This window comes from Pseudomyrmex gracilis, unplaced genomic scaffold (genome assembly GCF_002006095.1).
Source record: "Pseudomyrmex gracilis isolate BER0280 unplaced genomic scaffold, ASM200609v1 scaffold_80, whole genome shotgun sequence".
Taxonomy (NCBI): Eukaryota; Metazoa; Arthropoda; class Insecta; order Hymenoptera; family Formicidae; genus Pseudomyrmex; species Pseudomyrmex gracilis.
In genome coordinates, this window is record NW_018020664.1 from 272,658 (window position 1) to 298,840 (window position 26,183).

The window sequence follows — 26,183 nt, forward strand, 5'->3', positions numbered from 1 at the left end:
CTACCGCCGGACTGCCCGGTCTACCACACAGCATAGTGAGCGAGCCCGACCCCCGGCCGAGCCCGCCCGCCCCAAGCCCCCGTTGACCTTGAATGATAAAATAACGAAACTTCCTGAAATACGCGAACGAACTACCAGTACCGCCCCTCCACCCGACCTCTTCAACCACCCACCCCCCGGCCCACCCCATCACACACTTGACCTGTTGTTGAGCTGCTACGCGACCACACAGCGACATCAGCACTACACCACCCCTAATTTTCTCCTCTTGATGACTTCATGTGTTTAGATTGAGTCGTCTTACCAACAACGCGGAAGTAATTACTGTTACTTCTTCCAATGATGGGAATAATCATGATGCCGAAAGATTGGAATACGAAAGCTCCGTAAAATCTGTCCACTCCGCTTCTTCCGAGAAATTTTAAGGAGAGTCTGTACTCTTGAGAAAGAATGGCGAAGATAAATGCAGACAAGTTAAAGTGTGAATGGAACTAATGACAAGTTTGATGATGATTGAATACACTAGTAAAAAAAATAAGACTTACACATTACGTTGCGCATGACTTCTACCAATTGTTAAACAGGTACGTACCGAAAACTGATACACAGGTTTATTTGTACCTAAATAACGAGTTTGTCAATCGGCAAATTGTGATTAGTGTTTTACAGAAATTAGTGTATTGTATTATTATAAAGATAATAAAAAAACTGTTTTGGGCAAAATGCTTTCACTATACATTCTCGATGTTCGGCGAATATAAAGTTAAGTACTATCATAAAGTCATATAAAGCCAGTGTGAATTATTTCACCCTATGTTGATTAATGTATTGAACAAAACAAAAATCTATTGTTAATTTTTTTTTCTTATCTCATATAGAAATGATTAGTTATTAGTATATATTCTCCAGAGCTTGATTTCTTGAGATTTTCATTGGACTCTGCTAATTAAAGTTTAAATATATTTCTGGCGTTAAATATTGTTTAATTTTAATTCAAAGAACTAAGAATTTTTAATTGCCTTTGATACTCTTCCGCTCACACATGGCAATGGCTAATATAAAACAAATTAGAAAAACATTACAAAAGATATTTTATTAGATTAGATTTATTATTATTTTGTTAGAATGTAGGAGCGAAGACTGTTAAAAGCAATGAGATCTGGATAGCTCAATAGTTCGAGCATTTCGCCTGGAGCATAATCGCCTGGAAAGCGAAAGATTCGGATCAAAATTCAATGTGCAACGAGCTTCTGTTTGCACAAAGTCGTACCAAACTAGTGTATTCAATTTCCTTAAAAAGGAAAGAAAGTGTGAAAGAGATAAGAGAGAATGATCGATACAGAATGAATGAATGAGAGAGGGAGGGTGAGAGGGAGAGAGAGAGAGAGAAAGAGGATGAAAGTTGTAGGTATCATAATTGAGTATGTGCGTGAGTTTGCGTTTAACGTTCTTGCATTTTTAGAAGTTCACATTAGAATGCATTTTTGATATAATTTGTCGCAATCAAACCAAATACAGTTAGGCAGAATTAATGACAACAGTTTAACAACTCAGTTTCTTTTACGATCTTCCAATTCAAGGTGTAATTGTAAATGTAAAAGGTCTGTTCAATTTAGCCGTACTCTCTCTCGCACTCTCTTCTTGCAAGAAACGAATACTTGAATCTTTTTACATTAAAGAAAAAATTTTTTCGCAATATACACACACATACATACACACACACACACACACACACGTACAAACAATTGTACTTATAGAAAAAAAATATTAAATGAGATTTATGTAATGAAACGATCGTTGGAAGTAATATTAGAATTGGAGGGTTTATGCAAGCATAGATACGCATGTTCGTGCGCAGTACGAAAATAAATTAATGCGAATCAAGTGCGAACAAAATCAGAAAACATATCAATCTTACTGTATTTTTTGTAAGGTAATACACATTAACTAAGGGTAAAGTTTGAAAGAAAGAATAATCAAATATAATTTACAAAATCACGACACATGACACATTTTGTTTTTGATTTAAGAATTGGCGAATTCCGCGCTTGCAGTGCGCAGAAATATTCAGAAACAAACTAACGACCAATCGTAAAAATTCGGTAAAAATATCGATTGGCACGCACAGTTCCAAATTGACGATCCAAAGAAAGTATTATACACTGCTTTCGGTTTAGAAAACAATCAACACATTTGACACAAATCGCCACGTGTCTTTTTCCATTTATAATTGTGATAATCGACACTCTTTGATTCTTCTTGGGAGGAGAGTCAAACTCGAATGTGTTAATCGAGTTTGTCGATTTGTCTTTTAAAAAGAAAGCAGCCATATATAATAACATTTCATCGATAAGTTTTGAAATTTGAAGTTAGAAACGTGTTTATCGACAGACACACTCTGATTTTTTTTTTTCTCCAATGAATAGACAGCAAATTGTTTCGATTGTTCTTGAACGACAAGAGACAAGTTACTAACGAGCGAAAGCTCTGTCACAAAAAAAATCAGCCACAACATTGTCAGTTTTTAGAATTGACTTTTTTGGCAATAGTTGGAATAAGAGAGATTTATCTGATGAATATTGTACATATATATGTATATATATGTTAAACGATAAACAAAACGACGTTTGCGTTTTTTTCTTACATAAAACATTATATTTTATCACATCATTTTTTATTACGTAATAGAAATAAGTTCAAGATCTTCCTTGACAATACTCAAGATGTATTTTTTGTAAAGATATAACGTGATGCATTTGTTTCTCTGTTGGCCCTTGGCCAATAATTCGGTTCTACGAGATGAGAAATGAAGCTTCTTCCACTTTGTAAAATTCATCATAAAGTAGATAATGCATTTCAAGTCTAGAAAGTTACTCATGATGATACATATCTCTTTTGCGCCAGGTCTTCCATTATTGTATTCTTTTCATCAACTTTAGATCGAAACAGTTTTCGTTAAGCGAGTAATTTATTTTTTCTAGTTTTCGAATTATACAGTTTTTGGACTTGATTGGTTCAACTTTCCAGTTAATTATTTCGACTAAGAAATCTCGATAAGGAAAGAAAATTATAGAATTCGCACAACGTATCAATTTTAATATTTTCTGATTTTGTTTGCATTTTGTTTGTATTTGAGTAAATTAGTAACGTAATTTTCTACTGTACACGAACATATCGTGCTCGTATAAATCCTTTAGTTCTAATATTGTTGAATAAAAGAGGTTATTATTAAGAGTGACAATTTTTTATTTGATACAACAAAAAGTGTAAATGTATTGGATTGATTGGTAAAAAAATGTATTCGTTTTTTATACGTAACTCTTGATGGAACAATTTTATATAAATGTTGTGGCACACACATGCGAATAAAGAAAGCCGTTTGTTAAAAATTTGTTGTTCAGCTTGAAAGATAGAATTTGTTTAAAATTTTCAGAAAAATTCTTGTGTAGAATATATATAATCAAAGAGAAAAGAACGAATGAACTTTTTAATCAATCTAATACATCATTTGTAGCAGAGAGAGTAATAGGCCGTTTATTCGTAATCCTAATGATTCTATTCAGCGTTTTTGACTGTGGCGCTTTTTCTTTCGTTTCGCATCATATTAATTACTAAAATTGCAAAAAAACAATAAATTACTTGAAATTGAAAAACAAACAAATACTGTGAGAAAAACAATCACACACTAATACATGTATATATGCAAGTTTCAATTAGACGATACAAATTATAATTTTTTTCTTATACATATATATTACGTACTGAAATACACTAGCATGTTTTAATTCTAAGTATATAAAATTATATAATAGCGAAGAGAGACAAAGAAATGAGGCAAGAAACAGATAAAAGCGCCATGATTAACAACTCTGATTTTATTGGCTGTGTTAATGAATGTAATAAAAATTCAAATGCACTCAGTTTTTATCGTGTTAGGAGGTAGCACAAATACGTAATTGTTGCAAAGTTATTACAGAGAAGAAATCACATAAAGATAGATAAAAAAGTAATTTTACATTCATTAAGAAGAGCTAATAAGTATTTTATAGAATCATCAAAGGAAATTTTATAAAATATTGTTAAGAAATAATTTCACCGTAAAGCATTTTCTTTTATGATTTTACAAATGTAGAAAAAAGCAAAGAAGTTTAATATAAAAATATATCAGGTTGGTCAAAAATTTATTCTCTACTTGATTTGTTTTATTTTTTTCTAATCCTTCTCTTTTTGGATTATAAAAGAAGCAAGCAAATCGAATTTTTGATCAGCCTAAGGTGAAATACAATAAATAATAGTACGTGAAAAAGAGGTGGTGCAGAAAAAGTGCGACTAAAACGAACAAACCTGAGAAAAAAACTGATTTATTTTTTAGACAAAATTTCAGGTGACAATTACTTAAACAGTTGTTCCTCTTTGTAATATTGTATAAAAAAAAAAAAGGAAGGATTTATATATTCATGAAAGAAAAAAAGATGAATTGCAACAACCAAACGCAAAGTATTGCGCGATATTAGCCTATTCGTCATATAGACTCGATTATTATACTTCATATGTTAAATGTAAATTAGTTTCGAATTATGGCATTTACTTTTAAGTTTTAACTTCATTGATATTTGCATAAGAACACTCTAACTCTATTGATATGCTATTAAAATTTGATTTAATATAAAACACACGTATACTTTCTTAATTTTTCAAAATCAAATTTCAGTTTTTATCTTATTTTTGATTGTGTATATCGTACTTTACGATAATACTTCTATTATTGTGTTTATTATTATGAATAATTGTATAATATCGTATTAAATATTTTACACTTCAAGTATATTTGCTTAATGAATAAAGAAACAAAATAAATTCTTTCCCTGCACAATTATTTACCCTAAGTTTGACAATAAAAGAAAAACAGTAAAAATTTATATACATATATATGATATGTATACATACACAAGATCTTTATATTCTTCTTAGTCATTATTTTGTCACATTGTATTTGGTTTCGTATACTTTTCACTCTTTTAGGAAATATAATAATCGAAATAATTACACATAATTAATGATTTTCTTTTTTACGAAATATCAGACAATTTAACAATTTTTGAAAAACTTTTTCTCGTTAATAAATACTGTAATTTTTCTAAGCCAAATTTTGCGCGTGTGTATATGTGAGTGTGTGTGTTTTGAGATGGACAAATGTAATTGCTCTTGTAACATATATTTCAATTTAGGTTACGTGAAAATGCTGCATAAACAGAGGTGACAATCGGAGTATTATTACAAATTTCTTGAATCTGCTGTAATAACATATAAAGTGAGAAAATATTAAGTATAATGAGAAAAAAATTTCTCTTTGTTGGCAAGACAAACCATAAAATCTAACGTAACAAACTATTATAAAATTGATTTGTATTATTTTCCTTCTTCATCTTATTTTTTCTTGATATTACTGCCTTTTACATTGTCATAAGTAACTCATTAAACTCGCCATATACGCCATATACGCGTAATAAATGTACATACATACAGAATAAAACAATTCTTATTAACTTCCACACTTCATAAGTAACTATTTTATATTTTCTAACAACTTTCAGAAAGCATGTCTCCCAATAATGCAGCATCTTCATCGAAATCTGTATATCATTAATTAATTAATTACTAATAATTAACAATCTTTCTCGATAGATTATTACCATACGATAAATGTTTTGTATCTCTTGATTAAGTATATAGCAATTGTTTTTTTTTGTTTTTTTTTTTTGTTTTTGATGAGCGAGTTTGATTAATTCGAAGTTAGATTGACACAAAGTTTACAAAAAAAGTGAAAAAAGAAACAAACACAAAGATGTGTGTAGAGATGGGGTGGAGAGAGCGAATGTGAACGAATGAGTGACAAAGGTGAGAAAGGAAGTAACAAAGAAGTTTTCTTAATTGATAATTGTAGCACAATTATTTCATTAGGTACAAGAAAATTGCGATGATAAAAAATTTTCGATATAGTTGCAACAAAGATAAATTGTCAAGAAATACAAACAATTTTATGCAAAAAAAGTAATGAAAATTATAATGTGATGGAAATAAAAAAACTAAAATAAAAAGAATTATATACGGAGAGATGAGAAAGCTATTTTATGGAAACACATATCTATATACAATTTCTTATTATATTTGTATTGTATAGTTTTGATTAATCCATTTTTTCTGATATGTTTTATTATGATGGATAATTACTATTACTTATTGATTTGTCATTCAATTGACAAATTTGTAGAAACACTTATCAGACTTGAATAGTTGTGAATAATAAATACAAAATAAAACTACATTATATATAAACAATTTTTTTATGTTTAAAATATATGAAGACAAATGTATAAAAATATACTTTATGTAATTTGAAAATAACGAAGGTGATTTTTATATAACAAATTCTTGACATAACAAACTAAAACTTTCTTTCACATGTTTAAACAGCAGGTTCTTTATACATATATGTACAAATCTCTGTAGTAGTCTTCTTTTTAGCAAGATTAACTAATTTAAAAATATAGAAAAAGAGAAGATAGACAGAATTTGGTATTTGCGTGGAAATTTGTGAAAATAAAAGTTACTGATAATTTTGCAATCGAGTTTTTACATTTGCCATTTCCAATACCAATGCAAAACAACAGTCATTTCAATTTCGATTTTAGAAACAAATTCGAAATTACAGGTAACGTGAAATAATGTAAAAGAAATAAAAATGAGAGAAAAAGAATGACGTGTGTATGTGTATGTGTGTGTGAGACAAAGCGAGAGAGAGAGAAGAAACATCATGCAAATACACTTTCATAAACACGTATATGAAGCGCGTGACAGAACACACACACATTTTTAAATAGAATATGCTACATTCATAAAAAATACGTTTACTACATGACGAGTTGATCTCTCTTTTTCCAATATACTGTAGAAGCTTATTATTTCTTAAGAAACAGAAAACACAGAGGGAGAGAAAGATTGAGAGAAAAAGAGAAAAAAAAAGAAGAATCGGCTCGTTTTGGCGTAATCGTATCGACATAACGTAGGAAAACCATTATGAATATATTTCTTTTTTGCAAAAATATTATTACTTATAAATACGTCACATTATATATATATATATAAATATATATATAAATATATAAATAAAATATATATAGAGTTGAATGAGAGAGAGAACGAGAAAGAGAGAACAAGAGAATGAGTGTGAGCGAAGAAAAGCGAGAAAGTGAGAGAATAAAGCTACCTTATTTGAAAGAAAAAAAAAAAACTACGGAAAGAGAAGTTGTTCTCATTTATATATAGTTTTAATTGCGAAGAAGTAATTGTGAATTGATGCGTATAAGAGACAATTATATTCGAGATATTTCTTTCCCTAAGAAAGATAAAGAATACGATCCTTGATACTGTGGAATTATAAATAAGCGAGTGAGAGAGAGTAAAAGAGTGTGAGAGAGACTGAAAGAGCACGTGTGAGAGAAAGAGAGAAAGAATGATTGTGCTTTTAATTCATAATTAATTTTTAATTAAGGAGTTCTTTTTTTGTGCGAATATACTTGTATAGATAGAACAATTGATATTCTTGTATTCATTTTTTTTTCTTTTATTTTATTTTGTATCTCTTCTGGTTTTCAATTGTGAGAAAAAGAATCAACTGCACCAAAACTACTTCTCTTCGTTTATTGCGAATATTTGCAAACAAAATTAAAAAAAAAAAAAAAGAGAAGCGAACCACAACGCAAAAAAAAAAAAAGAAAAGCCACTGACACTCGATAAACGATAGAGTAAATAACTGAGAGAAGGTGTCACGATAAAATCGAGTAACATTATTATTATTATAATTAATAATTATAATAAATACAATATTTGTACAATAATATCGACGGAATTTTACTTGCTAGCAGTGTAAAATTGCTACGCACTCGAGTCCATTGTTTAATTACTTCAGTTTCCCTTCCTCCCGCGTCCCTTCATGCTGTTTACACATAAAATAACATTATATGCATGCACTCGAGTTTATTATTATTATTGAGATCAGGGATAGGATTAAGATCAGAGAAATAGAAACTCAAAATGTTTGAATGAAAAATCTGTCCAAAATCTGTCTTATACTGTTCATTTAAAATTTTAAGATATATACCATCACAAAACTTGGATTTTGTCAAAATAAAAAGAACGAAAAAAAAAAGAATTAACATTAAAAGAAATCAAGGTGTGTGTATATATATATCACACAGTTCTTTTATATTAAATTTTATAACAGAATTTATAATATATAAATTTATTATCTCAAAGTCCAGATTTCAATGATGATATTTTTATTCGCAAACAAATTTCTCTTTTAACTCTTCTCATTATTATAGTTACATTATAATAATAAATTAAATATATCAAGAAACGTAATAAGTTAATTAACAAATTAAAATACCGATATATCGAAACATAAAATTATTTCGAAATAGTTAATTTGAATTTGCAGTTACTTTGGTACGTTAATTATACTGCTTTTCAGTATACACATTGTTTTTTTCTTTGTGTTTATTTTTTTTTTTATTTTTCCGGAGAGTTTGTTCTCAATCGGATCACAGGTATGCGACAGCATCTGGGCAGCTGATGCGCCATGCTGGCGTCGTTGATCATCATCGTGGACTGCGCTGATACAGGACTGTGTCACGTCATGGAACCACCGTGGACTCTCATATGCCTATTGAGATTACCGCTCTGACTAAATCTAAGCAGACACAGCTTACACTGGTACGGTTTCTCGCCGGAATGAATTCGCAAGTGTTTGGTAAGCGTCGAGCTGTCGGAGAACGCCTTTTTACAGCATCGACACCTGAAAACGAATGAGGGATTAACGCTTGATGTTGCAACAATATAAACTCAAGTAAAATTATTATTTTTGCTTTGTGCCGCGATATATTATTTATTACATTATTTGAAGCAAACAGAACTGTTGCCTCATCACAGCTCTGAGAGGGAATTCAACCTACGTACCTATAGGGTCGTTCGCCCGAGTGCGTTCTCATATGCGTGGTGACCGAGCTGCTTTGCGAAAATCTCCTGTCACACACCGGACATCGGAACGGTTTTTCGCCGGAGTGCGTTCTTGCGTGGGCGGTCAGATTTGCCGCTTGGCTGAACGCTTTCGAGCATGCGTGACATCTTCAAAGTAAAAATTACATTAAAAGTCCCGTGTTACAATTCGAAACAAAAATTGTGCGTTAAAAAGATTTTTTTATTTTTAACTATGTGCCTGACGCCAAAATCAATCAAAAAAACTGACCTGAACGGTTTTTCTCCGGAATGAGTGCGCAGGTGAGTTTTGAGGGTGCTAGGCCTGGCATACGATTTCCCGCATATTCTGCACAAATTGGGTCTGCCATTGTCCTCGGAGGTGACGCCGCCCGCGGTACTCGGTCCTGTACCCACGCAAATCGCGTGTTCACCCCCGAGTTGCAGCCGGCCACTACCGTGATGCGGCTGAGGGTGAGAATGGGGATGGCCGATCAGACCGCTATTGGCCGGCGCGCCTTGATTCACTCTCGTGGTCGTCTGCGCCGTCGCCTCGACCGGATTGCCATACTGAGGGGCGGGACTTAGAAGGGGTTCCACGCCCCACGTCGACGAATAGCTTTGCTCGTATCTGGAGATACACACATGCACACAGAGATAAAAATTCATACGTATAGCGGGATCGGATGTAGGATCGAATATATAGGTGCACTTTGTGAGATGTGGATATAAAAAGTAAGATGGCGACCATTGTCGCGGGATGAATGTTTTTATCGAAGTGACAAGGGCTGATGTAATCTTCGATAAGTGATGTGAGTAGAAACTCGGGCAAGAGGAATTTTTACAAAATAAAGTGGTTTGATGGGAAAGAGAGGAGAGAGAGAGAAAAGCGAATAATTTAAAACCGCGATATACAGACTTATGATAAACTGACTTTTACTAAAAAGAAACAAAAAAAAAAAAAAGAAAATATAGGATAAAACATGAAGAGAATCGACATTCACGTATTTTTTACCCGGAATGCATGTTCATGTTCATGGTCATGTTCATTGACACGTTGACGGACATGGCGGCGGACGCGGAACCATAGTGACCCGGACCGGGGACCGCCGGTGTCAGATTCTGCACATAGTCCTGCGAGTAGTGATGAGCGGCTGCGGAACTGGCTCCGGTCGAGTAATAACCGGCGGTAGGACTTCCGGGATGCACCACCGCGTGTTTCAGGGACAACAGAACGTCGGCGACGCCTTCGCCGTTCGCACCGTTGCTCGTTCGGGGCACGCATTCGCTGCGCGAGCAACCCCAGCTGGAAAAAAACCTTGATTTTTACGAATTCCATCGAAGAATTGTTGTCGAGAAATTAATGACGAAGGAAAATAAAAGAAAAGAAAGCGGAGATAGAAAGAAGAAGAGATACAAGAGAAGAAGAAGGAAAAGAGAATCAACTCACTTGTACGTTCCTGAACAAGGACTGAATAATCCGGGAGGCAGCGGGTCCAGATCCAACGGAGGCAGAGGAAAGCCCGCCATATCGTCGACCCAGAAGCTGGCCCCGAATTCGTTCACTGCTTGGCCGGAAGTCGAAAACTGCTGGCCCTGCTCCGTGCCGATGTCATCCGGCGAGCTCTGCAGATCCTGTAGGCGCAGCGTACCTTGCAGAGCAGCGCCGAGAGCTGCCGCCTCCTCGTTCTGATGGTCGGTTGATAGAGCGTCGTCGGCCGAGAGCACGCCCAACGATCCTGGGCAAAGGCTCGACGAAATAGTCGCCTCGATGCTACCCACGCTACCTAAAATTTCAAGCAACAATCTCGACTGGGTGAGTTTGATTAAAACGCGATAAAAAAAAAAAAAAAAAAACGTTAAATAGAAGATAAAAATCATATTTCTCTTGTATAACGCAATTGAAAGTATCGGTTGAAAAATATTCGCAACACATAGTGACTACCTAAAAAAAACTAACTACCACTTAATGTTATATTATTTGATATTCGTTAAAACGCTTATTTTGTGCAAATGTTCATTTTTCGTTTTATTTTTCGAAATTTCATAAACTGACACAAAGTATCTTCGTGAAAAAAAAAAAAAAAAGAAATCACGACACTTTTCCTCACGACTTTAGAAGGAATTCCATTAAGAGGAATCGTCAATTGGACGTTGCGCCAGGATAACAATTACGTCGAAGCGGCGGGAGTTTCACTTTGTCACCCGCGTGATTTTTTGCGCGTCGTCTTCGGGAGGGGGAAAGGGGAAAGAGATTGAAAATCGGAATGGAAAAAACTCGAGTCTCTCACCTGTGCCGAGGGTGTAGGGCGGCTCGGAGGTGTTGATCGCGTGATGATTCTGCAGGAACTCCATCTCTGCGAAATTTCCGACAGCCACCTATCCCCCAGATGCACACCCCTGCATCCACCTACCCCTCCTTCGCGATCTTCGCCGCCTTTCTCGCTCTCTCTCTTTCTCTCTCTCTTTGTCGGAGACGCGCTGTGATCCAGCCCTCTCCGGTCGTCCTGGTAACGGTGCGCAGCTTCACCGCGAGCCGCCGTTCGCCATCGATGCTGTTTTTTACGATACGCACAACATAAACCAAGTGGAAGTGAATGAGTGGTGAAGAAATATATAGTTTGATTTTATTTTTTTAAAATATATATATTACGCTTGTCGAATTGATCAAGCGTGCTGCGAGATGAAAAGAACTCGAACAATCAAAAGAACGTGTTTGAGATGACGCATTTTCAGGAGAGTGGTGAGAAAAAACTTTTCAAATCAAATTCGAGATATATCAACTTTTTTTTTATTGTCGAATTTATTGATTTTTGCTCTCGGCTCGAATTGATGATTGGACAAAAATTGCAAATTGTAAAAAGAAATAGGATTGAAATACGAGACAAAGCTGAAATTAAATATTCAGAAGAACCTGTCAAAGAACACATCGAACATTACCGGAAATAAACATCGTGAAAACGTTTTGAATGCTTTTTTTTTTTTCATTGGGCACAAAGTACATTCTTGCAACCGTCGATGTGATTTCTGTAAATACGTATGTGAGTTTGTTTTACGTGACAATCGCGCGCGTTTTTTGTTATCGGATATTTTTTCGCAATCGCGAAAATCAAAATATGAGATGAATCGATGAATGACTTTTTATGAATGACTGAATGAAGAAGGAAAATACACGTGCATACGGCTCGCCACGCGTAAAGACGAACCTTTATGGCTTGGAAGACCTGCCGGTCCCTGCTAGAGGCTTCTGCAGAAAACCTGTCGGCGGATATTCCCATTCACAGAGTCGCGATGTCTCCATCTTCCTTACATATGATCTTCGCATCTAGTACGTACTCCGCGAGAGAGGTCTTCATTCTTATTTTCTTTCGAATCTCTGTCGCTAATATTGTAATCTCGATCTTTTTTTTTTTTTCAGGGAAAAACTCCCAGTTTCGTGTTTACTTGCGGAATCTCGTTTCTTCCAGCTCAATGACGAGACGCATCACTTAATCAGGTAATCGGGCACAACGGCGCAACACACGCGGTATAACAACATCTGCGCGATGACACTTATAACACACACTGTTTTTAGTAAAATTGTAAAGTTTTTATTTCATTCACAAGTGTAAAAAAAACAATTTTCACTATTTATTTGTGTGACAGTCACATCCTTTGCATCTCAACTTCTCACTTTCACGTTCACTTCTTCTTATTATTTCTAGCTTCATTAAAATTTTCTCTCTGTATAGCTTTTTTATATATATAATATATATATATATATATATATATATATATATATATTATACACAGAAACACATTTTTAACAATTTTAATTTTTACTTTAAATTTGTTTTATAATTTTCGAATTTTTTTCTGCTTTCTTGAACGTGCACTCGTAGCGTTTCTCTTTTCGCAGGAGTAACTTTTCACTGTGTTTTAGTGTCGTATTTCACAATGTTCTTCAATTGTGAACGTGCTTTAAAAATCTGACATTGAATCGTAATGTAATCACAATTGCAGTATCTCATTTTTTTACACTTTTACAACAATAATGAACCACTTCGCGTGCACTGTGTCGCGCTTATTCGTCAACTAATCATCTTCCAGCGAGTCGAATTTTGATTTTAGCGAATTATTTGATTGACGTAACAACAATACAACATCCCCAACTTCGAATCGTTTTTCCAGAGAGCGAACACTTCGAGCGGTGAAAACTTGAAGGCGACGGCATGCGACTTCCAAAGACACTAACTGCCATGCTGGCGGGATGGCATGTCAATGTCTCTTGGCTAACTAGCGATGTACCACCTATCTACCACCCACTCTCTCACCCCTTGAAGCGGCTCACTGACTATGTACGTATCATTCGACGAACCCTACTCCACCGCTCTCTTCCCTTTTTTCTCCCTCTCTCTGTCTCGGTTTTCGTTGCCCTTTCTCTTCTTCGCCACTTTTTCTTCCACCAACTGGTGTACCACATATCGTTCTCGGGTCTTATGTACCCCTACTTGCGTAAAAGTGTCTGTGTTTGCGTGTGTGACGTGCGAAGCGAAGACAAAGTATATAATGTGATTTTTTATCGCGTGCCAGAAAATTTCAATTCTCGACCGGAAAGTTAAGTTTTCTGTTTATAAGTTACAAAAAAATAAATTAAAACACGCGCGTAAAAACGTAAAAAATTTTACAATATATTAAAAATGACAAAAGGTTTTCCTTTTTTTCAAAAAAGAAAACTTGGTTAAAGTTGTTCGCGACGACGTCTTAGTCCAGCAAAATTGATGGTTGCAAAACCATCATTTCTATAGCATTTTAACAAAGCATAGTTTTGACTGCAGTTTGTGTGTGTTTTATTTTTTTTTAATCTGTCCGTCGCCACTGAATGTCTACGAACACGCGTTGCACGATATTGACGCCGATGACACGGGATACTAATCGCTCATTCAGCGATCATGGGCGATCGGCGATCTTCCTCGTGCTTCGGCTACACCGATGATATATCCTACCTGGCTCGAGAAAGGGGGAGGGTATTATATTTTCTTGAGATACCATTACGCGCGTCGATCACGGTGGTCCTGCTTGCCGATATCTTTACGGGATCATCGGCTTGTAATGCCTTCCTTTTCGTAGATTATTGACCAGTCAACGATGAGCCCGGTCGTGAAAATACACATCCTGCTCGACGTGCGAAAGTCTCGCATCCCTTTCTTAAAGGATTCGTTGATTCTATCGTATAACTTGGTCTCTCGTCACGGCTTACCCATCATTTATATCGACTCTTTTGTGTTTCAATTTTTTTCCGCGTATACACGTGTAAGGACACTTGTATACGCGATTTAATCCTTAAAAAATATTTTAATTGTAAATTTCTTATATCCGTTATTTATCGGTGACTATAAACAAAAATAGGATGTGTGTCTAGATGATCAATTTAAAAAAAACGGACCGAAAATACGATCCTTGCTTGTCACCGACACCTTCTCGCCGACACGATGACACACAGAGCGGTGGTGCTAGCGCGCTGTGCTCTTGTGCGGTCGACTTCCTCTTCCTGTGTCCGCATATATATCGGAAGTACGCAGTCAGGTGTTTTGTACCCCCGTCATTCGGTGCTCGCGATTACATTAGATATCTGATAGTCGGATGTGCGTTCATCATGGATAATCAATTCTGACATTTAAGATACGTATATTTTTTTAAAAGAAAACTTGCTGTTACATAATGTTTGTTGTATTGTGTGTGTGTGTGTGTATGTGTGTGTGTGCGCGCGTGTGTATGCGTCTTGTATAATATTTATTTTTGCTATTTATTTGGTCAAAGACACTTAAGGCTTCAGATTATATATAAAATAAGTTTTGTACAATTTACTAATTGAAATAAATCTTCTAAGCTATAATCCATCGGTGATAATAAATAACAATGGATTAAAAAATTATCCTAATTCTGTTGACGTTCTGATCATTTAGTGATTATCACTCAATCTATATAAATAAACCAAAATCACAGTTTGTTTATATTTTTTTAAAAAGTAATAATTGTGTATTTTATATGAGAGTGAAATAAAATAGTTGCTAAAAGTCTCATACACCTTAATAAATATAAAATATAAATATAAATTTAATAATATAAAATTCAAAACTGTAACACACATCGGTCGTCAACAGCTAAATATCATGTTAAAAAATCTTTGAGAATTCATATAGGAGATAAATTATTTATTTATAAACAAGATTATGTCAAAGAGAACAAGATTTATTTACAAAATAATGGATAAAATTAAGGTAGTTGTCAATCCTAAGAAGCCAAATATGAAATGAACACAGTCAAGAATAAAAATTGAAATGTCAAAATGTCAATGAAATTTGAACAATTATCGTGTTATTATCATCATTTTAAACTATGACTTAAGCAATTACCACCATTTTAAATTATGACTTATAAGGTTTGTTTTTAATTTGCATTTCTTCTTGGGAGCTTGTTTGTTGATTAATTACAAATTACTAAACTTCATATTAGGTTGCGAGAATAACAGCGAGAAGACGAAGAAAAAGACGAAGCATCGAGCGAGAGAATCGCGTAGATAGATCTCATGACACATCATGTATACAACCTGAGTATTGGCTTACATTTCCAGCCGATTGGGCCTGCGGTATTTACACAGGGCCTCGTAGAAAATCGCTTCCCCTTTTTCTCCAGAATGTATCATTTTGATCGACTGTGTAGCGGTTTTAATTTAAACCGCTTTGCCGATCGCGTTGATAAAACTGATAAAATTTTCTCGATTTAATGCGAAGTCTATCGCACCTGCATACACGCAAATTGCATACATGTGAAAATTTTATTTTCACAACCGAGTTCACGATTTTTCTCTTCTCACTTCCCCCCCGTTTCGCGACGATTATTGAGTCATCCCTTCTCCCTTTTCACTCTCGATTCGCGAATCCGTAGAATACTGGTACAGAAGTAGCGACAGGTACGATAACGAGATTGTTTCGTCGCGCACCTGTGTTTGCTCACAGCCGACATCAAAAAAGCGATTAACCACCATTGCAGATCGTGCAAACACGTGTTCAATCGCGCCCCCAAATTCTTTATCGTTCTTACCGCGCGGTGAGGACCACGTGCGTATTTGCGTGCGGTGTGTAATGCATATAACTTCAGATCCGAGAGAAAACAAAAATTCATCTCGCGTTGTTTACTTTAGGTCGCACAAATATATATAGACACGCAATGTATTAACAATCTTCAGGTGAGGTGTAAAAAAAATGTATTTGCATCAAGATTACTGTAGGCAAAATTACGTACACTTTTTTTGATATTTAGTTTTCATCGAATCGGTAACACGAGACAAGTTTTCGGCGACGATGAAAAGAAGAGACTTTAATTGTGAGCATCTGCCGCCGAAGAGCCGGCTAAGAAAATAAGTTGGGACTCCGTGAGGATTATTACACACGCGGTTGTAAACCGTTTCCTTCGGGATTAGAATGTGTGTATGTGTTCATCGTCCACCTTTCCCGATCCCGCCATAGACAGTTCGTTCGAATAGCCGATTGAATTACACAAGGCGCGTGCCAGCCGGCCGCACGCGGCTCGTACACGGTCATACCACGAGCGAAGATCATCATCTGAAGTGTTTTAACAAAACCACAATTCTCTCTATCTCGTCGAGAGAGATATTCGAGAAGCGATAAAAGAAATTTTTGAAGATCATAAAAAAAGCGGACTCGGAAGAGAAGAACGGAAGACTTTGCGCGCGCGTTTCAAAAGTCCGCCGTACACATTTTAGTAAGTTTTAATATTTTAACAAACTTAATCCTCCCCTAAAGTAAGAATTTTAAGAGTCAAACAATTCCTGAAATGACTTTCGTATATAATAGGTTTTTTAAATAAATTTTACCGAGGAAGAAAAATAAAAGGAGTTAGTTATTTATGCATATATATAAGAGATGCAAATTTTAAGCATTCGATATATGAATTTTCAAGTCGAATTATTATGTATAATATTATACGTTTAAAAAAATAAAAATTTCACGGCATTTGACTCTTTGACTCGCAATAATAATTTAGTTGTTTCAAAAAAAGCTTGAAAACGTATTTGCGCAAATTACGCTTGTTCGACGTTTAATTGAGTAATATCGGCGGAATATCGGCCGCAGTGAACGAAAGTCGGATATTTCTGGCTCTTGTGCACACCGCGAATTTAATTAAATAACTGTGATCGAAACGTTTATCGCAACCGTGCCGGGTATATAATCCGCAATCACTACGTTTGACAGAAGATAGCCTGCTATCTCATCAGAGGTGGAAGATCTTTAATCCTCGACTATTACCGTCGGTTCCTGTCATCTCCCGATGCGGTTTAATCATTCAATTGTGAATGACCGCAGCGTAACGCCGCGACTTACATGCGATGTAAAGAATACGGGGTGTCTCGGCTAATCTTTTATCTACGGTTTGTTTGATCTGAGAGCTTATTAGAGTAGGAAGATGTACAAGAGATATTGGAAATATATGTACTTTTTTATACACAGATTGCGCGTTACACGTGAACGACTTTGAAAATTGTATGTGTGTAAAATATATAAAATACAATAATTTGAAATTTGTTTATAGTATTATTTATGTATATTTCTCTAAAATGTGTGATTTTTAGATCATTTGAAATAAGATGTTTATTAATATATATATATATAGATTTCAATTTTTTCCCGTTTATCAAAACGAATATTAATTAATTCCATCATTTTTCACAATTTATCGCGATTCTGCTTGACGTCAGACCAACAATGCCGAATATTTTAAAGCATGTTAGTTCGCAAGAGAAAAAGACAGAGAGAGAGAGAGAGAGAGAGCAAGGAGAGATGGAGAAACACACAACAACCCCCAAGATGGCTGCTGCCGGTTCGAGAGAGTCGGCGTATCGACGTTTGGCGTTTGCAAGGTTTCCCGGAGGTAAGCTCATCGGGAATTGCAGGTCTTCCCACCCCTACCGCTGCCATCCCTAGCCACCATTCTCGTCACCCACCCTTGCTAACGTTTTGCCACCCTGCAGCCGCCTTCAAAACAAAGAAACACGCGTAATTGAATTTTTCCCCGGAACAAGCGCAATTAATACGCGAACCGCCGCCGCCGCCTCCGCCGCTGCCGCTGTCGCCGTTGCAGCTGCAATGACAATGTTGATGAAAATTTTTTCCAAAAGTTCGAACGAAGAAAGAGAATTTTTTTTATTTTAAGTTTATTTTTTGTTTTCTTGGAAATTATTTGCCGGAAAATTTCGAACTCAAGTACTAATTGTTGAATTTCAATTGCTCCGTTCAAAAGTTGTTTGAAAAAAATTCGAGTATCTTTTTTAAATTTATGTTACTTTTTATTTTATTTTTTAATATAAAAAAGATGAAACTTTTGAGTTTTAAATAATCGAAAAAGCTTATATTATTTGTGTAATTATTTTATATTTACGTACGAACACACACACACACGTCAGAAGAGGAGAGGGGAAAATAAATTTACATCATATTTTGCAACGTTCACGTAATTTTTATTTTTATATAAAAGACATCTCTGAACAGGTTAATTCTTTCAGAAAAACACTTGATCACAATCGATAGTACATCAGTTGTAAAACGACTAACGCGACATTGGTTTTACTAATGTTACATAACAGATTTATATACTCGATGAATAAATGTTTTTCAAAATAGATTTCCAACAATTTTTCTTCAAAAAATAGTTATTCCGTATATCACACTTACACGTTCGCGTGCATTTTATGTAAGTTTTTTTTTTTTATAATAAGATACTAAAACCTCTTTCTCACACATTTTATATTTAAAGCACGTTTATAAATAGAAAACCAACTTACAAAAAAGCAGTCGATAAAGTTTGCGGCACACGATGTTTCGTTTTGCTAGATCAAACGCGACAATTTGACAAAATCTTTTTTTTTTTGAGAAAATCTTTGATTTTCCAAATCCATGATTGGTCAGTTCCGGCGTTCGCGCTTGAGTCTTTTGAGAAATTGCGATATGTTGTTTTTTTTTAAGGCATATAAATGTGACGTGTGTCGTCTTTATCCGTTAAAAAAAAGAGACAAAAATATAAAAAAAGTTACTTTGTACAGCTCTTGCAATCCTAAAAATATATATATGTACACTTTTTCATGTATATCACCGTAAAATACTTGTTTGCCCGAGAATCTCATATCCATTTCATATTTTATATATACGATAGAAACTACAGATTGCCATACCTCACACATACGAAATAGATATGATATTTAATAGATGTGTTTATTTTGTGTTTACGTGTAGAAAATAATATTCTATAGATTATAATTTTTTCAACTGATTCCCACGTAGGTGTTTTCAGGATGGATGTCACGCAGTTCCTGCAAAAAAAAAACCTAAATATAGTAGATCGAAGTTAAAAAAGTGAGTGAACACGCAGCATATATGAAGCATTTTTACGCACGTGCAGCATTTTATAGTGACTGGTCTTTGCTTCTTCCAGTTGCGTTGATTTCTTCTTCACTTCGCCGTTCAACGTCACCGACAATCCGTCCTTGTCGAGCGGTCCGAAGGTCCATCCGCCCTCGCCGTCGAATTTCAGCAGTAACTTGTGATACTTGGCGAGCGACGCCACTCGATGAGTGATGGTCAATAGAGTAATTCCCTTCTTCTTCGCGGTTTCGTAGATTATTCCCTCAGCCTCGAGACTTACGGCGCTCGTGCATTCGTCCAACAGAGCGTACTGCGGAGCGTGATAGAAGAGTCTCGTCATCGCGAGCCGCTGTTTCTCGCCACCCGACAAAGTGGAATTCCAGTCGCCGAGGGCGTCGAAACCTTCCGGTTCTCTCTCCACGAGACTCCGCAGATCCACGTCGTCAAGTAACCGTAATAGGTCCTCGTCCGAACAGTTCTCTGTACTATTGCAACGACGTAATGTTAAAAAGTACATAAAAAAATATTTTAATTTTTAAAATATATTTTTTTCAGATACTTTTCTTAATACTTTTTTAATTTTTAATATATTTCATATTTAGTGTAAAAAATATTTCACACGCTTGATTTTTATTGCAATTTTTGTTTTATTCCAATAAAACTTGTTCATTTTTGTGATCGATCGTTTTGTAATTACGGACCTGGAATGCGCCGGATAGATGATTTGGTCCCGAAGACATCCCACACTCATGTAAGGTTTCTGCGGGATATAAAACAGAGTGGGTCTGCCGTGTTCTTTCTCGGCCGGTCTGATAAGAGTGCCGTCGTAGACGGGCCAGAGACCGGAGATGATGCGAAAGAGAGAGCTCTTGCCGCAACCATTGGGTCCCGTAATTAGAACATGATCGCCTGGTTTTATCTAAAAAATTTAAGAAAAATTATAAAATATCTTCCTCGCGCGATTTTAAACGGCGAAAGATAATTGCGAATGCGTAAATTTCGTTTTAATCTGCGCTACACTTACGTCGACCGTTAAACTGGGCACGATAATTTCGCAATTGGGCGTGACTATCGGCACGTTAATTAGATTTATACTGCCGTCCGTGCTTTCGCGAACAATTCCTGTAAAGATTACACAATAATAATAATTTTATATACCGCGTGGAGAGACAACGAAGCAAAAACTTTGTACTTAAACTTCTTTATGTATTTTACCTTTTATTACCGGAGTGCCATTGTTAAATTCAATTATTTTCTCTATCGCTTGTTGAGCGTTGCCGTTCAAGAAAGATTTCGGCGATGAGCTGTTGACGACGTTTCTTTTGTATTTGCAGAGCGCAGCATCCTTAAACACGTCGAACATTTCGCTGACCCGTGCCGCGTATCCCGCCAGCGCGACCAGTTCCTGTTTCAATGAAAATAATTTGTTACAAAAAGAATTCTGAAATAATGTGAATTTAATAACAGTGTAGAAGTAGTGAAACTTTTGTGCGCACTTTGTAAGAGGACATCAGTCGTTCAACGGCGTCCGCTCCGGAACTCAAGAGATTTTTCGAAGTGGTCAGGTATCTCGTTCGTTCGCTCACGCCGTCTATTTAGCGAATAAAAATAAAAAAAAAACAATATTAATGTCACAATTTCTTTTTGTCTCAATAATGCGACAAACTGCACGCACCGTCGTTATTCATATTGATCGTCTTTTCGGACGTTGCGGCGGCGTTGTAGAGCACCGGCATGGCGATAACGAGAAGTCCGGTTCCGGACCACACGTACTTCATCAGAAATTGCTCCAGCATCACGTACCACAGTTTAACAGTGAGGATGCGTTGCAGATGCCTCTCCAGAGACTTGTAGGAGGACTTCAGGTAACGATGTTCGGTATCGTGTCCCCCGTAGAATGCAATTTCTTCGGCGTGAGCGCTGATACGAGCGTGAGCCTCCCTCAGCCTGCCGCGTCGTGCCGCTTCCTCGGCAACTAAGTGGCCGAATTTCGGTGAAGCAAAACGTAAAACTTGTCCGGTTACAGCGATTACCGCTGCTGTTAACAGTGGTCCTGCGTAAATAACGGAATATATTAATTTTTTTCTCATATATATATATATATATATATATATATATAATATTTATATTATAATTTATATTATAATATATATTTATATTATATGTTATATAAAAAATAGTGATTTAACGATAACGAAAATTTATATATTTTATATACATATATATATATATATATATATATATATATATATATATATGTTATTATCGTTAAATCACTATTTTTTAGTGATATTATATATATATATATATTATAATAGAAATATTTATTGTAATATATATTATATAAATATATGTTATATGTTATTACCTGGTATTGTTCTCGCGCCCATTTTATACGAGAATGAAACGAGCGCGAGGCCAATTAAAGCGCAGTCCAGCAGAGGTTTAGTTAAACTAGAATACAAGTGCGCTACAGAACCGGCTAGCTCGGACAAGTCATCTGTCAGTCTTTGCTCAAGACCATCGAGCCTCGTGTCTAATGCTGATATCCTATAATAAGTCTGCTGGCTCAGGTACATCTTGTAGGCGTGCTTCACCAGACGTTCTCTGCACGACAATTAATAAAAGACAATTACAGTAAGAGATCCCGGAATTTCATTGATAGTACTTAAACATTCTTAAACCGATCTTACATCCAGAATCTTCGTTTCTCTTAACTTGACTTTTATGGACGTAGCCACTAAAACGGTTCGCATTTTAAGACGATATGTATGAAATGGAATATAATAAATAAGCTAGGAATAAATAATAAATAAGGTAGGAGTAAAAAAGATCGAACTACCTGAACAGCACAGAAAAGTCAGCAAATATGTTAAAAACATCTTAAAAAACAAAAAGACGTTTCTAAGTCGTCTTTTAGTCGTTTTTTTGTTTTTTAAAGACGTGTTATCTTTATGAATACGAAGGTCGCAAATTTCGCGCGTAACGAGTAATTTGAGGCATCAACTTGTTTTTTTTTTTTTTTATTCTTACTAAATGCAAATGAAGAGAAGAATATTTTAAAACCCAAGAGAGGAGACGAGTCGAATGAATTCGTTTGCAAAAAACTTGCCGAAATGAGTTGTTCCGAGCGATCGTGTCACGCGGGTTTCGATTTTTGTTAATCCATACTTAGCGAGTGAGTAGCCGTTGCATATAATTTGTTTTGTAAATAGTAAAAAAGAATCTGTTTGTGTAAAGTTGTTTGCTGCGCATAAAAAAAATTGTATTTGATCTTGAGCATTTCATGGTCTGATAAATCTGGTTTTCTTACATCTGTTTTTTTTTTTTTTTTTATATCTGCGCTCTTTGAAAAACATCTGCTCTGCTTGTAAAACATATGTGCGCAATGGTCTACGTATCAACAACGGAGATCATTTCAATAGAAAGTCTATTTTATTTACAAGGACGAAACATTATTAATGGGAGCGAGATATAATTTACATGTATATTTTCATAATGAACAATTATTTCTCACTTGGGAGAACTCACTGCGATGACAAATATAATATGTTTATGTAACATCCCGAGTCAAAATTTAGCGTCTACATTGAACTTCAAATAAATATAAATTTATTTTATTGAATTTTTGATAAACTTTTTTTTTTCACAAAATAGATAACGTTTTGTAAATATATGCAATACTCGCTCGTAATGTAAACAACACAGTGTGAGATATTAACAAGAGGTCAAATCGAGCAATATAAAAGATTTTAACGATACAATTACAGTCAATTTGTTCACTTCCAGATAAGTTTTCGATAACTTTATCTAGAAGCTATCTCCCACAATTGGTTCTCCTTATTGGTTCTCAGAGGAATTTATCCAGAGGATAGCTATATCGAGAGGTATGAAGAAATCAGCCGTTAGAATGTAACGAAACTGTCGAAAAAAAACACAAAAATAATAATTATTAACACCGAGGAAGATTCAACTTCGAAAAGTTTGTAACTTTTTTGTATTTTTCGACAGTTTCGTTACATTCTAATTATGTCGTTAAAATTTTTTCTATTGCTCCACTTGACCTTGTTAATATCTCACACTTTGTTAGATAAATTTTTTCTTCGTATGTTTTAAAGTAAATTAGGAATAAATTAAGATCGCATGAATCATATCGTTGAAAATTATCGTGAAATTAATTTTACATGTATCAGTTTGCACATGACGCAGCATTCTCGTATAAACTTCTGACAAACGTTCATTAGAATGTCACAAGGAAGCGCACTAATGAACGCCTAGTGGACGTTATGTCTGTCTGGAAGAAAAATCGCTTTTTTTTTTTGTGCATTTTTTTGTGCAACGGAAAGAAAATCCGAAAAATACTAATATCGTGATAAATTCAAGATAATCGCAATTTTACGAAGATGAGAACGTGAACGATTTAAATACATGTTAATTGAATACGTGTAGTGGGGTTTAAAGCGCTTTGACATTATTACGAGTTCAATTCTCGACGCAACAGGTACAAGAATACACGCCTTACGCCATTATACTGTTGCATCATTAGTGACGGATTTAGATGTTCGCGGACCCTGAGCGAGAAATCCGGTATCAATGGATTCTCTCAATTACAATAGAAAGATAAATGCTAATTTAAACCTGGACACAGATGTCAGCACCTGTCGATTAATATGCGACATTCTATCTGACTTTGATAATAAAAATTTAATTAATTGTTAATGACGTAAATTTCAATTGTATTGCTTGATTTTGTTATTATTATTGCTTAATCTGTTGTGCTCGAAAAGCAAATTGCAACGTCTGATGAGTCAAAAGGTTATCGCGTTTGTCTTCCTGTATATGATATGACGATGAACTCTAAACTAAATATTTTTTCAGCAAACAAGTCTGTGCCATTTTAACTCATAAGTTTTGTTCTCTTTTATTTTTTCGTTTTTTAAAACTCAAAGATAAAATAAAATTGATGTAATGCAAAAAGTCAAACATGTGAAAATCTCACATTTAAAAAATGAAAAAACACCCGGCATGAGAAAACACACGCTGCGCTCTGCAAAAAAAAGATCATATCGCGTTTGCAAGCGTTTACTACATATTCGATTGTCGTTTAAATAGGAATCGGAGCGCACACAAGATGCTGCTTTCGCGCAGCCGAACCTCCACGCTTCAATTACGTGCGTTTTCTCGCACTTGTGTGTTCCACACGAAGGAAGACGTCCAACTCAGGAACGTACCTAAAGCTAAGCGCCAGCCGGCCCTCGAGGTATCTGATAGCGGAGTTGACGAAGGTGGCGGGCATCGCGATGGCGAACCATCGCGCGAGCATCAGTCCGAAACCGCGCACGTCGCGCAACACGATCCTCTTCACAATCTGACCCTCAAGCTCGGCCACGTACACAGACAGGAAAGTTCTCGTCAACAAAGTCAGCGTCGCGCAAGCGAGCAGACCAGCTTCTCGGCTGCGCCATCCCGGCACCATGATCCTCAACAAGTTGATCAGTTGTCGCAAAAAGTTGCGATCCAATCCAACGGACGATTTCTGATTCCTGCCGTTGTTCCCGGCGAAGTCGCCGTCGCCGGGAAGACAAGCCGGCGAGATGGCATCATTTTTGTCACACTTGAAGCGTGACTCACTGTCTTTCCTCGAGATTTCCTGGAGCTGTTTCAGACGGGTGACAACGTGCGGATAGGCGAGCTTGAAGATATAGAGCGCGGTGGCAACGCCGGCGATGCCGCGTGTCAGCGTGTCCTGTCGCACCCCGTAGCGCGCGGACACGCTGTCAATCAGCTTCGAGAACACCGACGACATCCTCTTCTCCTTCGTGTCTTCGTGCGCGATTAAATACTCGGAGTATTTTTAATTGCGCGCATCTCGCGCTATTCCCGGAATCACGATGACGGTGGCGATAACGGTGCATCTACGAGACTCCGTCGGGTCTCTTCCTCTCACGCGCGAGAGTCCACGTTGCTTCCTTTACGAAGCAAATAAGCCGCGCGTTTATTGACGATCCGATCGCACACGTGACCGAGGGAAACGGATTTAATACAACCGTCCAACCAGGCCACCAGCTGGCGACTGACTCTTGCTCGCTCGCATCGAACTCGACTACGGTATATAATCCCCCGTTACGTCTCTCGGCCTAGCTTCCACGCGGCTTTTCTCACGCACGTATCACGCCGACTGACTGCCGACAGTTACTTCGCTCGTGCCCTGTTCTAATATAATGTGAGCTTACTTTCTTATTTATGTCTAACTACATGCAGTTGCTAGTCCAAATTCGGCAAAATAATAATAATAATAATAATAAAGCGCGTGGACACGCACGTGGATTGGCGTTTTCTTGAGTCGCGAATTTTTTAAACGTTCTGAAGAATTATTTGAAGAAAAATAACTTGAGAAAGGAACACTTTTTGACGATTGAGAGAAAAGGTACAACAGCGAGCACTGACTTCGTAAAAAAATTAATCAATTAAATTGAACATAAATTAAACGAGCAAAACGTTAACAAAGCGAGAAAGTAAGCTTTCTTTATTGACATACACCGACCGGCACTGAATCGTCCGACGCGAGGAAACAAAGATCCCCCTTCTATGCGTCCGTTGTTCTATTTCAGACAACGTCGATCGCCAACATTTATGGTCAAACCGACGCTTAGAAGAGGAACTTCCTTCCCCTCTAGCGGAACGATTCAGTGCCGGTCAGTGTACTTGGTTCTTGTTTAACCGCAACGA

The 26,183-nt window shown here is 36.0% G+C and overlaps 3 protein-coding genes and 1 long non-coding RNA gene across 8 annotated transcripts in view; 2 read left to right on the forward strand and 2 right to left on the reverse strand.

Annotated features, from left to right (window-relative positions):
* The window catches only part of LOC109855081 (C-terminal-binding protein), a 25,050-nt gene extending 22,596 nt beyond the window's left edge, over nucleotides 1-2,454 (forward strand). For all 5 annotated transcript variants that reach the window (XM_020428913.1, XM_020428916.1, XM_020428915.1 and 2 more), the window contains exon 8: nucleotides 290-2,454. In XM_020428913.1, the coding sequence (XP_020284502.1) occupies nucleotides 290-425 (136 nt within the window). In that variant the 3' untranslated portion in view covers nucleotides 426-2,454. The remainder of the gene's footprint in view (nucleotides 1-289) is intronic.
* A 6,035-nt stretch (nucleotides 2,455-8,489) lies between these two features.
* LOC109855061 (protein glass-like) lies at nucleotides 8,490-12,326 on the reverse strand. Its single transcript, XM_020428877.1, has 7 exons — nucleotides 12,243-12,326; nucleotides 11,328-11,591; nucleotides 10,487-10,823; nucleotides 10,052-10,342; nucleotides 9,308-9,667; nucleotides 9,019-9,186; nucleotides 8,490-8,857 (listed from the first exon to the last, which is right to left on the reverse strand). Exons 2-7 carry the CDS (start codon nucleotides 11,389-11,391, stop codon nucleotides 8,692-8,694), a joined length of 1,386 nt encoding a protein of 461 aa, XP_020284466.1. The 5' UTR covers nucleotides 11,392-11,591; nucleotides 12,243-12,326; the 3' UTR covers nucleotides 8,490-8,691.
* On the forward strand, nucleotides 12,274-13,517 carry LOC109855062. The gene is made up of 3 exons (XR_002250262.1): nucleotides 12,274-12,364; nucleotides 12,455-12,532; nucleotides 13,207-13,517. It is a non-coding gene; the product is annotated as an uncharacterized LOC109855062 (long non-coding RNA).
* A 5,014-nt stretch (nucleotides 13,518-18,531) lies between these two features.
* On the reverse strand, nucleotides 18,532-25,589 carry LOC109855079 (ATP-binding cassette sub-family D member 1). The gene is made up of 9 exons (XM_020428910.1): nucleotides 24,686-25,589; nucleotides 21,823-22,061; nucleotides 21,130-21,507; nucleotides 20,951-21,045; nucleotides 20,670-20,859; nucleotides 20,479-20,576; nucleotides 20,156-20,373; nucleotides 19,486-19,939; nucleotides 18,532-19,402 (listed from the first exon to the last, which is right to left on the reverse strand). The coding sequence occupies exons 1-9, from the start codon at nucleotides 25,258-25,260 to the stop codon at nucleotides 19,355-19,357; spliced, it is 2,295 nt and encodes a 764-aa protein (XP_020284499.1). The 5' UTR covers nucleotides 25,261-25,589; the 3' UTR covers nucleotides 18,532-19,354.
* Between the last annotated feature and the right edge of the window lie 594 nt (nucleotides 25,590-26,183).

Excerpts from the sequence above, each read along its gene's own strand:
- LOC109855061 (XM_020428877.1), bottom strand. The coding sequence starts at position 11,391 with ATGGAGTTCCTGCAGAATCATCACGCGATCAACACCTCCGAGCCGCCC. Across the intron at positions 9,668-10,051 it reads AACATGAACATGCATTCCGG|ATACGAGCAAAGCTATTCGT; the intron begins GTAAAAAATACG and ends GTGTATCTCCAG. Across the intron at positions 9,187-9,307 it reads TCCGGAGAAAAACCGTTCAG|ATGTCACGCATGCTCGAAAG; the intron begins GTCAGTTTTTTT and ends TTTACTTTGAAG.
- LOC109855079 (XM_020428910.1), bottom strand. The coding sequence starts at position 25,260 with ATGTCGTCGGTGTTCTCGAAGCTGATTGACAGCGTGTCCGCGCGCTAC. Across the intron at positions 22,062-24,685 it reads CGGCTGGCGCTTAGCTTTAG|AGAACGTCTGGTGAAGCACG; the intron begins GTACGTTCCTGA and ends ATTGTCGTGCAG. Across the intron at positions 20,577-20,669 it reads TGGCACTCCGGTAATAAAAG|GAATTGTTCGCGAAAGCACG; the intron begins GTAAAATACATA and ends TAATCTTTACAG.